General features: G+C 43.1%; 1 protein-coding gene across 1 annotated transcript in view; it reads left to right on the forward strand.

The window, feature by feature from the left end:
- The first annotated feature begins 5,853 nt into the window (after positions 1-5,853).
- The window catches only part of ITIH6 (inter-alpha-trypsin inhibitor heavy chain family member 6), a 28,415-nt gene continuing 17,095 nt past the window's right edge, over positions 5,854-17,173 (forward strand). The window contains exons 1-2 of the mRNA XM_035097490.2: positions 5,854-6,011; positions 13,828-13,982. Coding sequence (XP_034953381.2) covers positions 5,895-6,011; positions 13,828-13,982 — 272 coding nt within the window. The 5' untranslated portion in view covers positions 5,854-5,894. The remainder of the gene's footprint in view (positions 6,012-13,827; positions 13,983-17,173) is intronic.

The raw sequence follows: 17,173 nt of genomic DNA on the forward strand, positions 1-17,173 counted from the left end.
ACCCCCTGGCTTCCCAGTGCGCAGGCGCCTCCGTCTACTCCCGAGTTCGGTCGGCTGTTGCTTAGCAACGCTTCCCTCCGTGGCCTTGGCCTCCTTGTTGTCGCTTCGTTCCCGCCATTTTCGCCTCAGTTTGTTTCTAAGGCAGGCGTCGGAGTGCTAGCTGGCAGGGAGGAAAAGAGTCACGAAGGCGGCGTTGGGGGGCGGGAGGCCGGTTCGGTCGATAATGTATGCAATAATAATAAATTCGTTTGGTGCTTCAAGACTCACTTGTATTTGCTTGCAAAAGAGGGAATGGGCCGCTTCTTTGCAACTGAAGAGATTGTCATGGATGCTTTAGCTGAGATTCCTGCATTGCAGGGGGTCAGACCCGATGACCCTCAGGGATGCCTTCCAACTCTACAATTTGCACGTTAGCAGCTTGATTCTGTGCTTGTATACTTGGGAGTAAATAAACTTGAGTTTTCTTCTGTAAGGAGGACTGTTGGTGCCATGCTTTGTGTACCACATACTGCTTCTCCCCCAGCCCAGCCCTCATTTACCGGTAACTCAAATGCAGCAAGTGCATATTTCTCCCAGCTGCAGCTTGGGTGGGCTGTTTGCATTAAACAGTCTCTTTTTCCACACCACTGTTACCTGAACAAAATTGTCCCAGGAGCTTCATTTGAGTAAAAAGGCGGGGAAGCAGGGCGAGGGGGACAGTCGGGCTGCAATCACAATATAGCAAGGAACTGAAGATTTCCCTTAATAAACTTCAGAATCTGCATTATCAGATAACCTGGCAGACAGGAAAAACAACAACATTCAAATTTCTGTTGTAGATCCATAGCTGTCAAGTTTTCCCTTTTCTCGCGAGGAAGCCTATTCAGCATAAGGGAATTTCCCTTTTAAAAAGGGGAGAACTTGACAGCTATGTATAGACTGCCTTTTCTGTGATGTAGGTATGATGTATCTGGGGAGTAGTCAGGATTGCAGGAGTAAAGACTCCTCAGTCTTGTCTGGATATGCTGTTATGTATATAATAAACCATTCTTTATCATTTACATTCCACTTTCCAGCAAACAAAGTGCTCTAAAATTCCAATCTCTTTAAAATGTCAGACTGAGAGATAATGCCTTCCCCCAGGATACCAAGCAAACCTTGAATCTGGAATTTCCCCTTTTATTGCCCACCTCCAAAATTAACACACTGCCTGTCCTTTAGACTGCACAGTGAGAAAGACAATGTTGCTCTTGTCTATTACCGGTATGAAAACACTTCTTTTCCCTAACCTTGTTGTTTTAGGGAGATCTGTCAATAGAGATCTCACAGAAATGAAACCTATTTCATGAACAGGAAAACAACCATGTTGAGCAAATAGATAATGTTTTGCAAGACAAAATATTGCCTATGACACCACTAAAGAGTAGCAAAGCAGCACTAGGTTAATCTGCTGTGAAACTTCACTCACATGCTTCCCTGCAGGGTCAAGGTCCTGATAAGACTAGCTCTGGTACTTTCTTGGAGATGCCTGCTATGGAACAGCACTGTTTGGCTACTTCATGTGATATCACTAAGCCTGCACCTCAAAGCAAGTTTTCAAAATCTCTCTCACCAACAAAGGAGCACAAGCGAATAACAGAACCGGCACATTCAATGCTGACACTGAACCCCTACACATACCAAGAAAAAAAGAAAGAAACATCGACACCCCATTCTCCCTAATGTCTCAGCAATCAAGATTAATGTGTAAAAACGATACATGGAAAAATCTGAGACATTGTACTACCTTTGTAAACCAATAAAATCCTTTAAAAAAAAATAGGGATGGGGACTTCCAGTTAATACAATGCTGTATTCTATGTGGAATCACTGTTTAACTCTGCTTTCAGGTAACACTAAATCAGTAACGCTAAATTCAGTAACACTAAATCACCCTAGTGAGGAAGCAACGGTTCTGAGAAACACAGGGAGAAAGAGACATGTTTCTTTTGACATCTGGTTCTGCCCTTAGTCACTAATGTTATGCTACACCAGCTCTGCAAAACATAGCATCTCTTCTGTGCTGTTCCTGTTCAGTAGTTAGCACCTCTAGGAACTGGGATGGGATAGAAACAGGCTGGCCCCATGGAATCAAGCCAGAGTTCCCAGTGGGCACAGTGCAGGTTTATTCTCCTCCGTCCAAGCAGCAAACAGCAACACTTTGCCAGCATATTCTAATTAAAAAAACAACCACTTGGACGTACCTTTCCAGTAGCTTGCCCACACTGTTGCTTTTGGAACTGCAAATCTAAAAGATTATTCTGTTGATTATGATGGCAATAATATATTTCCCTTTAGCCTTGCAAGATCAAAGAGATCTGCCAGGTTTTTTTCTAGGTCTATTTTTAGCGAGTTATTCCATGTCATAATTTCTTATGCAGGGCAGTTGGATAAAAATTACCCACAGGGCATCTAGACCACCTCCTGCTTTTGGACAATCTCCGTTCATTTAAATTGAGCTTGTGCATGGAGTCAATTGTTTACAATATGACTTTGTTGAGTTGTCTGAAGAAGGAAGTGCAGCAGAAATATATTAGTAGAACCTTTTTCATCCATTATGCTAAGTAAACTTAGGGGGACTTTTGATATGACAAAGGCACTTCTCATGTTGCTTGTGAACCTCTTAAATTGTTTGCAGCTTGGCCCGGGGTGGCCCAATAATTGCAATTCCTAAGCTGAAAAATGCACCCCATCTCACCAATTAAAATGATGAACAACCTACCAGGGATTTCTCTTGCGCAAGCCTTGTTGAAATTGAGGAATGGCTGTAGCTCAGTAGCAGAGCATCTGTTTTGCATGCAGAAGGTCCCAGATTCATTCCCGACATCTCCAAGCAGGGCTGGGGAAAAGCCCTTTCCGAAAGCCCAGAGAACCTTTGCCAGTCAGTTTAGACAATACTCAGCTGGAACCACCAGTGCTCTGACTTGGTCTAAGGCAGCTTTCTTTAGCTGTTCCTCTCAACAAGTGCTCTACTGTGTTCTTGTGCAGCTGCCATTCATTTCAATGGGCCTCAAACTGGAAAGCACCCTAGCAAATTATTATCCATCATCAGATCTGCCTGTCTGCTACTCTAAAAAGTGTCCACACATTATATCTAAAGCAAGGATGGAGAAGATGCAGCTTTCCAGATGTTCTTGGACTCCTAACACAAATAATCTTGGACCCTTGTCTCTGCTGGCTAGGGCTGATGGGAACGGGAGTCCAACAATATTTGAAGGGCAACAATATTTGAAGGGCAATATTTGAAGGGCAATATTTGAAGGGCAACATTTGAAATGCAAATGTTCTGCATTTAAAGCAACCAACACAACTTGCCTCATGTTCAGCTGGTCATGGAGCAAGATGGCTCCTTCCAAACTTAGCGATAGAGCAGCAGAGATCATGTCCTCCTTTGCAGAGACATTTAAATATCCAGAGTTCTGCAAGAACAGCCACATGCCGCGAAAGATATGCTGACTGCGTAGGTGGCTTTTAAAATGAATTATTAAGGAAATAAATGTAATGGAAGCCATGGCTAGGAATAACTACTCCCCATGTTAGGGTGGTACATCTTTGAATAAAAACAATAGGTGACAGCCATCTTCTGATCCAGCAAATGTACATATCAGATAAACAGAGAGAGGTATTTGTGGGCAAATTATGTGAAATGTGCAAGAGCTAACAAAAGAAGGATGTTAGGACATGAGTATAAAATAGGAGTTACCTGTATGAAATCAAAAGTGCTTGTGAAGAACCAAGAGAAGTGGGAAGTCCTGTGTTTCCCTCTATTTTTCCCTGCCCTCATTCCATAATCTAACCAGTACAGGTCGACATGCTTGTTTATCCCACACACTAGGCAGTAGAAATTTAGGCATTTTGGGTTTTGTTTTGTTTTAAAAAAATATTTATGCTTTTACAATAAATGAGTACTGTACATCCATTTCACAATATTCTTCATTATCCTTCTACATTGTTCAACTTCCCCGCACTTCCCTCCATGGGTTCCCTTTTACTCTTAGTTGTGCTACATATCCTTCCACACCTTCGAACTGATTTAGCTGCTCTTCATAACTCTGCTCCTACTTGGAGATTTATATAACTGTTATAGTTATTTAAATTATTCTTTATAATTCCAAAGTTTTCCAACTCCCTTCTTATAGTGTATTCATCCTGGTTTCTTATCTGAGCTTTTCTTACTAAATCCTTTTTCTTTATCCTTTTTAAATATCTCATTTCTTTTGATGGTACCAAAACCAGTCATTGATCCAATCTTGTATGTCTTCATTCTTTTTTTAAATATGGGTTGGCCTTCTTTGAATTCTATAATATCTTTATAAGTACCCTGATTTCCTTTCATATTTTATCTTTTTCACTGACACTGCTTCCATCGGTAATAGCCAGTTTGGTGTTTTCCTTTTTAGAAGGTCCTTATACCCAATCCAAACCAAATATAGACTTATTCTAATTATATGGTTTAAGAACCATCTGTGTACTCTACCCTTGTCATAATAGAGATACACATGCCAGCAGTACTGTAGGTCAAATCGCTCCAAGTCCAGTAAGCTAGTATTTTTTAATTCCACACAGTCTTTTACCCAACTTAGACATACTGCCTCATAATAAATTTTTAGATCAGGAAGGCTGAATCCCCCCTTCTTGCATCTGTTAAAATTTTGAATTTAATATGTGGCCTTTTCCCTTGCCATATTAATTTAAGCATATTCGGTTTTCATTTTTTCAAAGCAATCATAATTGCTAATCACTGGTATTGTTTGAAAGAGGAACATCATTTTAGGTAGAACATTCATTTTGATTGTTGATTTTCTTCCCAACAATGATAGGTTCATAAGTTCATTATTCCCCATCTCTCCATATCTTTTTAAATTTCATTCCAGTTTTTGGTATGGTCAACATGAAAAAGATTTAAGTTTGTAGTCGAAATCCATATTCCCAAGTATTTTACCTTCTTCACTATTTAAATCTCCGATATGGCTTCTATTGTTCCTTTGGTTTGGGGATCTAAAGTTTTCATTAGCATCTTCATTTTTCCTTTGTTGATATAGAAACCTGCTAAGCTTCCAAAATTTGTCATAGTTTCCAGGGCTTTGGGTACACTCTCCCAGTGGATTTTCTAAGGTTAGGACCACTTCAACAGCAAAAGCTCTTAGTTTATAATTCCATTGTCCTACTCAAATTCCTCAAATTTCTGTATTTTCATGTATATTTCTTGCCAGGACTTCCAACGCTAAGATAAATGGTAAAGGCGATAAGGGGCATTCTTGCATTTTGGGTTTTTTGCTTCATTGCAAGGAGGAAGGTTTGCTTCTTTCAAAAATCAGAGGATTAGATGAGGACCAAAAGGAACAGTGTAAATTCACTAAGATCCACGCATTGAGGAAATATTTCCCTTCCTTCCACACACCCAATGAACTGGGGAGTTTTCTGTTCCTCTGTTTAGGAAGCTTTGGCCTATTTTTGGTTTCTTCTCTGCCAAGGAACACTTTAGCAGGTACAAGTAGCAACACTAGTCACTTTGCAGTAACCTTCTTCTGTCCCCTTGGCGATCTGGACCCATCGTCTATTTACGCAGCATATTTGTGGTCTGTTTATTTTTTTTCCAGAGCCCTCATCAAGTGCTGAAAACAGGACACGGTCTCTTCAGAATATTTTGTTTTCATTTCATCTTATGGAGTAGCGAGTGAAACTGGCCACCCTCCAGTCTTGGATGCATGGACAATCAAGGCTTGTATCAGGATGAATGCTACATTTATAGGTCCTTTTTTAGGAAAAAAAGAAAAAAGAAAAAATAAACCTAAGTTTTAAAAGCACGAATGAAGGAGATGCCAAGGAGGCGTTCTCATCCACAAAGCCTTCCGCAAAGACGAGGCAGAACTTTCATGCCAGTCACCAGCACCATGGAGCGGCTCCTGGGATATTCTTTCTGCCTCTTCCTGATCCTGTCACCTTTATGTAGCACAGGGCACCATATTCAAAGCCACATGCCTTCTCACGAGGTAAGTCCTGCTGGGAGCAAGACAAATGTAAGGGTGAAATGATGCTTGGCTGTTTTTTGTTTTGTTTTGTTTTATGGAAAGAGGACTACTGAGCGGTCAGGTCAGCTGGAGGCAGCAGTGCCAAATAGTGCAAGAGCAGTGGAAAGGTTGAATAGAAATATTCCCGAGTTCTTCTCCTGCCTTTGAAAAATCAATGGGTTTCCAAAGGTGGAGAAGGGAGGGGAGGAAACACTAGTGAAGTGTTCTCTTTTCGGATCACGTTGCCTAGGATTGTGCAATGCAGAATAGGCAAGTGGGTGTTGGAAGTAGTAGGTGAAGTAGGATGCTAACATTAGGGTTATGCAGAACTCCTTACTGGGCGGAATAAAGAGTCCTCTCTCTCTACAGACAGACTGCAAAGCTGGGTAACAGCTTATTTCCAAGTGTATTTCTTCAGAGTGTATCTGAAGAAGTGTGCATGCACACGAAAGCTCATACCAAAATAAAAAAACTTAGTTGGTCTCTAAGGTGCTGCTGGAAGGATTTTTTTTATTTTGTTTCGACTACGTCAGACCAACACGGCTACCTACCTGTAACTAGCTTATTTCCATTCTGCTAGATGAAGAGTTCTGAATGACTCAAAATCTTGCATACTCTTCTTCCAACAGAGTCTGGTATTCCCTCATCTATTTTGTGTTCCTTATCTAATGGGACCAAAAACAGTACCATCTTGACATCAAGCAGAAATACAGAGATGCCATGATTTTCCATCTCTTCCTCCCACCCAGGAATATTCGTTTTTAGTTAATTACCGGTAGTAATTGAGGAGCTGCCCATTAACTCTGACCAGCTGTAGAAGGGGGGAGCTACGTGCTGTCTGAAGTATTTCTCATGCACCCTAGTACTGGACCTTGATTGTTGTAGCTGAGAGAAATCAGAGTCCCTATTTGGTACGTAATTCCAGGCAGTCACCATCAGTGCGATATCTTGGTCCAAATCCAGGCCATGGCAGCTGCGACTTATTTCCATCCAAACTTTGATAGACCAAAAGCCACAGCAGGTGCAATCCATGAATGGCAAGATTTGAGAACAAGCATTAAAAAGTGGTTAGTGTCCTAGAACATTTTTTTTACCACATGAAGCAGTGCTTGCAATGAAACAAATTAGGAAAAGTTCTCCTCTAATATCACATCTTCTGCTGTTTTTTACTTCTTAAGATCATGGTTAAATTAAATGGACCTCCAATGTTAATTTTAATGCTTCTCACTTCAGCTCTTTCTAACTACAGAGAAACTGTTTGAAAAAATAAAACATTACTAAATATATATATGTATTTCAGATCCATGTAGACTTGGCAGTGCTGCCCTAGAATGATGTGATTCACCCTATTTCATAAAATCAAGGAAGATATGGGAAAGGTTTTGTGTTCTCATCAGAGCAGGAAACAATATTTCTGGCACAAGAAACTTGTGAAGATCTTGTCTGTGGCTGAATCTTTTAAAAAATCAGATGACAGGATGTCCACACAGATAACCAACCTATAAAGTTCCCATCAAAACAAACACATCAGGTCAATATAATTTATGATTAATGAATAAGTTTCAATTTATTTTATGATACCCCCCATGTTTTAAAAAAATAACTTGATTTGTATCTAATGAAAAATCAAAATGCTAAGGAGTTTCATCCCTGCCTGATGTCCTTCCTCCCGCTCTCATTAGCCGGCAAGTCATGCGGGGTTGGGGCCTCAGCGGTGGCAGCCCCTCCTCCTCTTTGCCCATTCTCCAGCAGCTGTCACAAGCTGCCCAAGGAAGGCGGCCAGCAGCAGTGGCGACGGAGAGGCTATGGAGAGGTTGCCGCCGCCTGAGACAAGCGTCATCCTCCTCCCTGAGTTTTGCGGTGGCAGCACTGGCAGGGGGAAAAGGGACATTCCAGGATCAAATCAGAAGCCAGGATGGCTTTTGTAATTCCCGGACTGTCCCTGGAAAATCGAGATACTTGGAGGGTTTGCTAGTCATCCTGGATGGGGCTTATGGGAGTGGCAGTCACAACACATTGACTATCGATAATTTATTTTAAGCATTTGTGCCCCACTCTTCAGCTGAAAACATTCCCAGAACTACATACAGGTCAATAAAGAGAAAAGCAGTCCTTACAGGCTTACAATCTCAGCTACTCTCAGCAGCAGCTATTCAAGGCCCATGGCTGAGGTTTTATCCAACTGTGCTACATGGTTGTCTTTTAAGTGGAGCTGGTGAGCCAAACTTGAGCCCAGGAGAACAACAGGCACTGCCTCCAAGCTTTTGTTTCCTTGATATTTGGGGAGGTGGGCTGAGCAAGTGAGCTGGAGACATCGTGGATGCTAAAGTGGGGTGTGAGTCCCATTAGGAGTCACAATAATTTAAATCAGAACAAACTATTTACTTGTGGAAATGCATGATTTATTCTTGGAACCCAAGGCCTATGCGTGCTGAATCTCCACTCGGAATAAATGGCTATTTGTTTTAAGTAGGCACAGATCATAACACTTTTTTCCTGAGCTTGCAATCTTCAAAGGGGAAAGTAGTTGCATGTTTGGAAAGAAATGGCTGGCTGAGCAATGCAAAACAAAGTTGGTAGAACTGGAAAGGTCACCTGCGGTGGGGATGGCATGACCTGAAAGGAAGCAGGCAGTTCAGTGGATTCCCTGAGGTAAAGCTTGCCTGACTTTCAGATGCTTAAGGAGTATAACTTTTATGGACTCTTTGAAGACACCTGGCAATATGAATTAGGAATATACAGAAGACAGGATGAAGAAATATGAAGGAAATTGTCAATTAGCCAATGAGTCAAAACACACACAAACTGGTCATTTTGGCACACCCCTAGAACCTAAAGTTTTGTAGATTCCAATGAGAGGCCACGGGGCTCCAAGATTTGTGCAAAAGAGGGAATTTCAGCAGGCATCCATTTCAGCTGGCTAGAACTGGTGTAAGCACAGTGCTTGCTGAAAACTGTACCTGATAAAAGAAGGGTAGATGACTCTCTTTCACTATAACATGGCGGAAATAAATGTCTGTGTCTCCCCAGCCACAGTCCAGTTGACTGAAACCAGACAAATTTTCATTGTAAACAGATTTTATAACCAAGGCTTTCAAAGGAAACTACATATTCCTGTAAAACAGATTGACTCTGTGGTTTGGCAGGTTGTAATCTGGAGGAAATGGTGTTACTTTTTGCTGTTGTTAATGAGGTCTGGTCTTTCTTGAAGACTGAAGCTCACAGTCTGGGAATTCTCCTAAGCACATATGAAATGTAAGAGTCCTGCCCTGAATTTGACCAAACTCTTATCTGTTGCTGTTTAGTCGTGTCCGACTCTTCGTGACCCCATGGACCAGAGCACGCCAGGCACTCCTGTCTTCCACTGCCTCTCGCAGTTTGGTCAAACTCATGTTTGTAGCTTTGAGAACACTGTCCAACCATCTCGTCCTCTGTCGTCCCCTTCTCCTAGTGCCCTCCATCTTTTCCAACATCAGGGTCTTTTCCAGGGAGTCTTCTCTTCTCATGAGGTGGCCAAGGTATTGGAGCCTCAGCTTCAGGATCTGTCCTTCCAGTGAGCACTTGTTTCCCACAGTGGCCAATCGGATGTCCATGCAACGTCCGCAAGCAGAAAGAAAGGCACACCCTGGATCCATAACTACCTGGATCCATAACTACGCTTGCAGCTCAAGCTCTTTCTTTATTTTATTTTTTTGATTAAAAATAAACTTTATTGAGATTCAAATTAAAATGAACACACACATAAACTCATACACATACTTGAAATAATAATGAAAACATACAAAATCATATAAAATAAGAGATCTGAAATTAACAATATTAACAGTAAAAATATAAATTGAAAATTAAATTCATACATTCAACTTAAATCCAACTCAAATTGCAATACTCGTAACTCTAAAAGAATTACGAGTAAAAGCAAGGGAAAAAAAGAAAAAAGAAGAAAAGATGAAGAAGAAAATACGAACAAAAATTATTCAGTCATTCAAACCCAAAATTATTATAGTCATAATATTCCAAGTACACTCCTCCTATAATCTCCTTTAATTATTTCCCTTTATCTCCTCCCCTCCTATTTGACTTCCACTCATCTCTCTCTCAGGTTCATCGGATACTATATTACGGTGCTGCTACCCCATATTTCAACTAATATATACCCTTAAATGTCCTATATGTAGAAATTCATCATCTAGCGACTTTCTCAACTTAAAATAAATCTGAGCTATTCAATACGAGATGCAGCTCAAGCTCTTTCAACCACATTCATCCAGTGACAGCTAGTACATTCTCTTCCACATTTCCATTTAGTAATCATTCCAGTATTTGGAAGACACTTGAAACAGTTTTGCTTTGGGAAACTGTTTGGGGATAGCAACCCATGCAGTTGCTTGGAATTTAGTTTGATCCAGCACATTCACGTTTCCTTTTGAAATAACAAACTCTTTTTGTTTTCTTCCACAGAGGTCTACACGCCAAGTGAAGACCCCCAAAACAGAGGTAGGTGATCATGTTTGATTACCAGTTTATTTATTATTGATCGACCATCCTTTTTTTTTTTTTACCACAGTCATGTCAGTGCAAGGTTTGTTATGCAAAGGTAGCAGAAAGAGGTGTTAGAATAGATTGTGTTGCTTTGTCTGCAGCTGGGGGCGCCATTTTGAAATTTTAAACAAACCCCAAATTTAAAACAAACAAACAAACAGTTACCTGCAACAGGAGGTAACAACTGGGGTGGGGGAGATTCTGCCCCAATTTATGCCTTGCTGTGCAATGGTACCTGTTGTGACGTGGGGTTCGTGATTTCAGCTCTCTTGACATAATATGCTGGAGACAGTTCTCTAGTAACACTTCTTTATTAAAGCAAACAAGACTGAGCTCTGAGGAGAGGAAAGCTACATTTATAGGGACGGGGCTACATTTTGGAGGGAACAATATCAAGCAATCACAGTGCTGCCTTTTGGAGGAAACCAGTAAGACAGAGGATCCAAATACAGCAGCTTAAATGAATCAATAGTAGCTGTACCTTCTGGAACCAAAAGGCAGTTACGTACTTTACCCTAATGCAAATACAGACAATAGTGATACAGATATAAAATCCTTTGACTCAATACACAACAGTACCTACAGGATTTTTTCCCCAGGGTGGGGGGCAGGCAAAGTAAAGCACATGAAGTGGATAGGAGGGTAGTTTCTCATCAATACATAGAGAGAAGAAAAGCTCCTGTTCATTGAGCCTTGTATCTCAAGTTCTACAAATGTTAGAAATTTAAGGTGGTTTTCAACTAAGGGCTTGTCCACACTTCCTCTTGTCCTGGCGCTTTCCACTGGGAAAACCCACTGCTTACTGCTGAATTGGAACAAATGTCAATTGTTTTTTTTTTCTGTGGATTGACATTAGTTCTGATTGAAACAATGGGTTTTCCAGGACAAATGAAAAAAGCATTATTTGGCTGACGAACTGCACCACAAAATTCTTTGCTTGCTTGCTTGTTTGTTTATTCGGTTTTCAGATCAAAGTTTTACAATCACATTTCCAATATACTGTACAACAAAAAGCAAGATTCCAAATAATCTCCCTTTGTGTGTCCTATTGTTAATCATTTCCTCATGCATCTTTTATGACAATCCAAATCTTTTACATCTCCATTATGTCCAAAATTCACCATTGAACTACAAGTGTTATTCCAATCCTACTAACAGTTTTAACTGTTTACAATGGTTTTTAAGATAAATTATAAATTTCCCCCATTCCTTATTAAAATTTGGGTCTTCCTGATTTCTGATTCTCCGGTCACTTTTGCCAATTCGGCATAATCCATCTGCCATTCTTCTCTGGTAGGGACTTTATCTTCTTTCCATCTCTGGGCCAATAACATCCGCGCAGCCGTAGCCGTATACATAAATAGTCTTTTCTGCTCCCTTGGGATTTCGGCATAGCACCTAGAGTGTTGGACTATGACCTGAGGGACCAGGGTTCGAATCCCCACTCAGCCATGAAGCTCACTGGGAGACCTTGAGCCAGTCACCATCTCTTTGCCTAACCTACCTCACAGGGTTGTTGTGGGGATGGAATGGGGAGGGGGAGAACCACATACATCACCTTGAGCTCCTTGGAAGAAAAGGTGCTATATAAATGTAACAATAAAATAAAATAAATAGAGGCTAGCATCTTGAGTAGGGACCCAGGTGGCGCTGTGGGTTAATCCACAGAGTCTAGGGCTTGCTGATCAGAAGGTCGGCGGTTCGAATCCCTGCAGCGGGGTGAGCTCCCGTTGCTCGGTCCCAGCTCCTGCCCACCTAGCAGTTCGAAAGCACATCAAAGTGCAAGTAGATAAATAGGTACCACTCCGGTGGGAAGGTAAGCGGCGTTTCCGTGCGCTGCTCTGGTTCGCCAGAAGCAGCTTTGTCATGCTGGCCACATGACCTGGAAGCTGTATGCAAACACCGGCTCCCTCGGCCTATAGAGCGAGATGAGCGCCGCAACCCCAGAGTCGGACACGACTGGACCTGATGGTCAGGGGCCCCTTTACCTTTAGCATCTTGAGTGGTTGTAGACTGACTGATTGACAGGTGGAATCCAGCAAGGTTTCTTTTTAGGGAAAACAAACACATATCTGTACTGTATAGACCTCAAATGACCATGCATTAAAAAAAATAATTTACCATATATATTTGGGTCATGTAGAGTATGTATACCCATAGGATTGGATCCAATGAAGTCGTCTCTCTCCTTTCCCTGTGCACCTCCCCAAATCTGTTCTGAGGTTTCTCCTTCTGAGAAGATTGAGGGCCACTAGGGGGGCATACACACAGGGAGAGAGAGTGGACATCTCATTGCATAGGCAGAAGTCCTGGCTCTTGGGGATTGAAAATACGGTAGCTAAGAAAGGGGGAACACAACACAACCTGTTTTGTCTAGAGTCAAGTACAGTACTTACCACAGTGGCATCCAAACTTTTTTCAAAGAGGGCCAGATTTGATGAAGTGAAGGGCCATGAGGGCTGACCTAAGGGCCCAACCAAAGTTGTTGACCTTTTTTTAGGATTGAAGTTGTTGAGGTTTTTTAAAGATCATGGGTAGGCAAACCAAGGCCCGGGGGCCGAATCCAGCCCAATCGCCTTCTGAATCTGCCCCACAGACAGTCCGGGAATCAGTGTGTTTTTACATGAGTAGAATGTGTCCTTTTCTTTAAATTGCATCTCTGGGTTATTTATAGGAATTCTTTCATTATTTTTTTCAAACTATAGTCCGCCCCCCCCCCCACAAGGTATGAGGGACAGTGGACCAGCCCCCCTGCTGAAAAAGTTTGCTGGCCCCTGTTTTAGGATTTTACCCCAGGAAATAAACTGCCACAGGGGCAGAGTAAACCAACCGGTGGGCTGGATTAGACCCCCCCCCCCGAAACGGACTTTGGACATGCCTGACTTACCATTAAAGCTTTAGAAGAAGGAATGACTTATAATTAAGGGCTACCTGCAAATGCTGATTTTTATGAACTTGATCAATCAGTAATCAAATGATAGATATTACTGTCTGCATGAATAAATCTTGTTTTATTCTGGCTTGAAAGGCTGTAGTCGGAGCTGTTTCCTACCTCTCCACCCACAATCCAGCTCTATTCTGTGCAGCTGGGGCCCCACACGAAGCAGGTGTGGCAAGAGGGCTTGGTCCTACTTGGAGGGTTTTCATGGTTATTTTCTTCAAGTCCACCTACCTCACAAATGATCCAGGTAACGCTTCTCAGAGGGCTCCTTATGGCTGATATTCATTCTGACTCTCCTTTTGGTTTTCTCTTTAGCTCATCATTTCCAGTTTCTTGGTGCGCTCAACCATTGTGTCTCGCTATGCCTCCACCCAGGTGTGGACTTTCATGACCAACCCACACGCAGAGGCAAAAGAAGCTTTCTTTGATCTGGACCTGCCCAGTTCGGCCTTCATCTCCAACTTTACCATGTGAGTCTGAGCTAGCGGAAGGCACCATGACAGAGCCATAATTTTATGGGACTGAAAGGAATGTAGCTCAGTGGTGGAGCACAAACTTTGCATGCAAAAGGTCCCAGGCTCAATCCCTAGTGTTTCCATTTGAAACAGGGTGCTCCAACTTTCCATACCAAGTGGGCCGCAGCAGCACTTTGACACGGAACCCATGCACACTGCCCCAAATTTGAAGCCCCCCACCCAGCTCTCACGCTGCCTTCCTAAAACCAACTAAGCAAAGAGCTAGGCTTTGGGAAGGATGTGCAATGCTCTGGCGGGGTCCTAGAGCCCTTCCACCTCCTTTCCAAAGCTGGACAAGCACTAATTAGGCTTTGGGAAGGAGGCATGAGGACTCTAGGACCTGTTAGAACCCTTACACCTCCTTCCCAAAGCCCAGCACCTTCTTACCCAGCTTTGGGAAGGTGGCACAGGGGCTGGGCTGTGGGTCAGATGTTGCTGAGGGCCTCCAGAAAGGGCATTGAGGGTTGCATGTGACCCTTGGGCCTCACTTTGGACTGCCCTTATTTAAATGGTCCAAGGAAAGGAGCTCTGCGCGAGACCTTAGAGGTCCACAATCAATTCTTCTTCCTTGGCGATCACTCATAGCCAAGTAAAATTGTCTTCCATGAATATGGTCTTAACGATGTGTCCATAGGTGACTGTGGAGGCCAATTCTGGATCCGCACATCCTTCCACAGTGGGGACATAAGTTACCGGGTGGGAGTTGATCACGGTGAGGATTTGCCAAACGTACCTTCCTCATAGCTCGTTTCTCCCTTTCTTCCTGAGTTTGTGCTTCTGTCCATGATGCCTTTGGTAGAGGCTATTCTCCAATCAGAGCCCTTGCAGGCCAGTGTTTCCCAATTGTTGGTGTTTATACTACTTTTTTTTTTTAGGTTTGTCTTGAGAGCATCTTTAAACCTCTTTTGTTGTCACTGGCATTATACTTCAGTTGGGAATAGAGTAGTTGCTTTGGAAGACAATAATCAGACATCTGAACAACATGACCAGTCCAATATACTTGAATCCTACCCACAAAGTAGCGTAAAGCTGGAAGTACCTCTTCTTAGGCCTCCAGACCAGCTCAGCACACCCTGCAATGGAGAATTCCCTGCAGACATGTGCTGAGGGTGAGGCATAGAGTAATGTGTGAATAATAACAGGTAGAAAAAGAGTTGGATGAGGAAAGTAAACACGAAGAAGAGAAGGAGAAAAAAGAAAAGGAGTTTAGATGGCCCATTCAGTATAAGTGTAATGGAATGTGGTTGGAGGGGGCAGCCCTTGACCATCATGAATGCCAATCAAACTTTTTTTAAAAATTAAAAAACACACCCGTTCCTGTGTTTTTCACAGCTGTTTGATCTGCAGGAGTTAGGTGAAGTTGTTCACAGCATGGATGTAATCATTATCACCTGTCTCATGTCTACAGAGCAAACAGCTGTTAAAGGCAGAGGAAGCCAAACCACGGAAATCTGACAGTGGTTGGTCTGAGAAAGAACAGAGCTGTTTGCAGAGCTGCAAGAAGTGAGGAAGCCTGCACCATGCCCTGGGGAAAGGAACTCCCCAGCTAGATTTTTCTCTGCCTAGCTCCCCATCAGACACACACCAGCCCCTCCCACTTCCTCATGTAACCTCCTCAAGCCCCTCGCAATGGAGCACAGAGAAGAAAGCTCCCTTGAATGGGCAGGAGCATCCTTGGGGATAAGGCTGAGGATTGTCCCAGCAGCCAAAGAAAACGTGGCGGCAGAGGAGACTGCTTGATTCTGGCGGTGCCTCCTCTTGGGCCCGCCTGCTTGCAGGCCCTGGAGCACAGGCAAGGCTTGTTCAAGCTGCTGTGGGAAGTTTGTTTTCCTTCCCTGCCATGGCAAATGAGGTTGTCTTTTACCGTAATTGCAGAGGATGGGTTTGCTGGGTGGTGGGAGGCTGTTTCAAAGAGATGCCTCTTACCCCAAGCACAGGGGCAGGAGCAGCATGCCTATTCCTAAGCTCTTCACATAAACATAAACCTCTCTTTAGCGCTCAATCCAGGTTTCCCCTGGATTGCCATTTGTCCAGGTTTTCCCTTGGAAAGGAGCAGGGCAGGGGGGAAATCAACTGTGCCTAGAAAGTGTGGAAAACAGCTGGGATCCATGCTTTGTAGCCACAGCCCGAGCGAAAATGTGGACATGCCCTAAGAAGTGACATGAGATCATGCTTAGCGGAGAAATAAGTTTTTCTCCCTCTCTCAGGGACATCCAACAAAACAGAACGTTGGTGGGTCCAGGGCAGACAGTCCTGTAGGGAATTCGTTCCCACAAGACGCAGCAATAGCCACCAACCTGGATGGCATTAAAAGAGGATTAGACAAATTCATGGAGGAAGGAAATATCCATAGCTACTAACCATGATGGCTGTGCTCGTATCTCCATGGCTGGAGACAGTAATGCTTCTGAATACCATTTGCTGGAAACCACAGGAGGGGAGAGGGCCTAGTGCTCACGTTCTGCTTGTGGGCTTCCTTCCCACCAGCATCTGTGAGAACAGGATGCTGGACTAGATGGCCTACTTCAGGAGGCTCGCCTTATGTTCTTGGGCTCCCATCATTTCCACCCCGCAGGTACCGGTACTATGATCAGCATTGGGAGTGGAAGTGCAACAGCACCTGCTGAGCCACAGGTCTCTCATCCCTGATGTGTGTACTCAGTGGAGTCTTCATATAAGCTTCCAGACGTTTAATTGGTGGGGGGGGGTGGGGAAAGGTAAGTTCACTACTGCCAACTCCATCCTAGTGTTTGAGGCTACATGGGATCATTCCATAGGAGCTCCTTTATCTCTTATTATTCCAAGGTGTAAAAATGTTGCCATGGCACTCGTTCTTCCAACATACTGGGGTTTCTTTGCACAATTTCCTATTGAATAGAGCCAATCACAGACGTTTGAAGCTTGCTGTCAATCTCATCTCTCCCACACTCAACCAACTATATATTTCAGGGTTGATCTCTGGCATTGAAAACAGATGCCAGAGTTGTGCTCCAGCGAGCCCTGGCACAAATGAGCGCCTCTCTATCTCCCCAGCTCAGGAAGATTTTTTGGGGGAAACTAGAGCTACCATGCTCGGAAGCTAGCAGTATTATTTTCCACATCCTGTTTTGTAAAGAGGGTGAAGTGCAGAACAGTTCTGACATCTG

Source organism: Zootoca vivipara, chromosome 16, assembly GCF_963506605.1.
Source record: "Zootoca vivipara chromosome 16, rZooViv1.1, whole genome shotgun sequence".
NCBI lineage: Eukaryota > Metazoa > Chordata > Lepidosauria > Squamata > Lacertidae > Zootoca > Zootoca vivipara.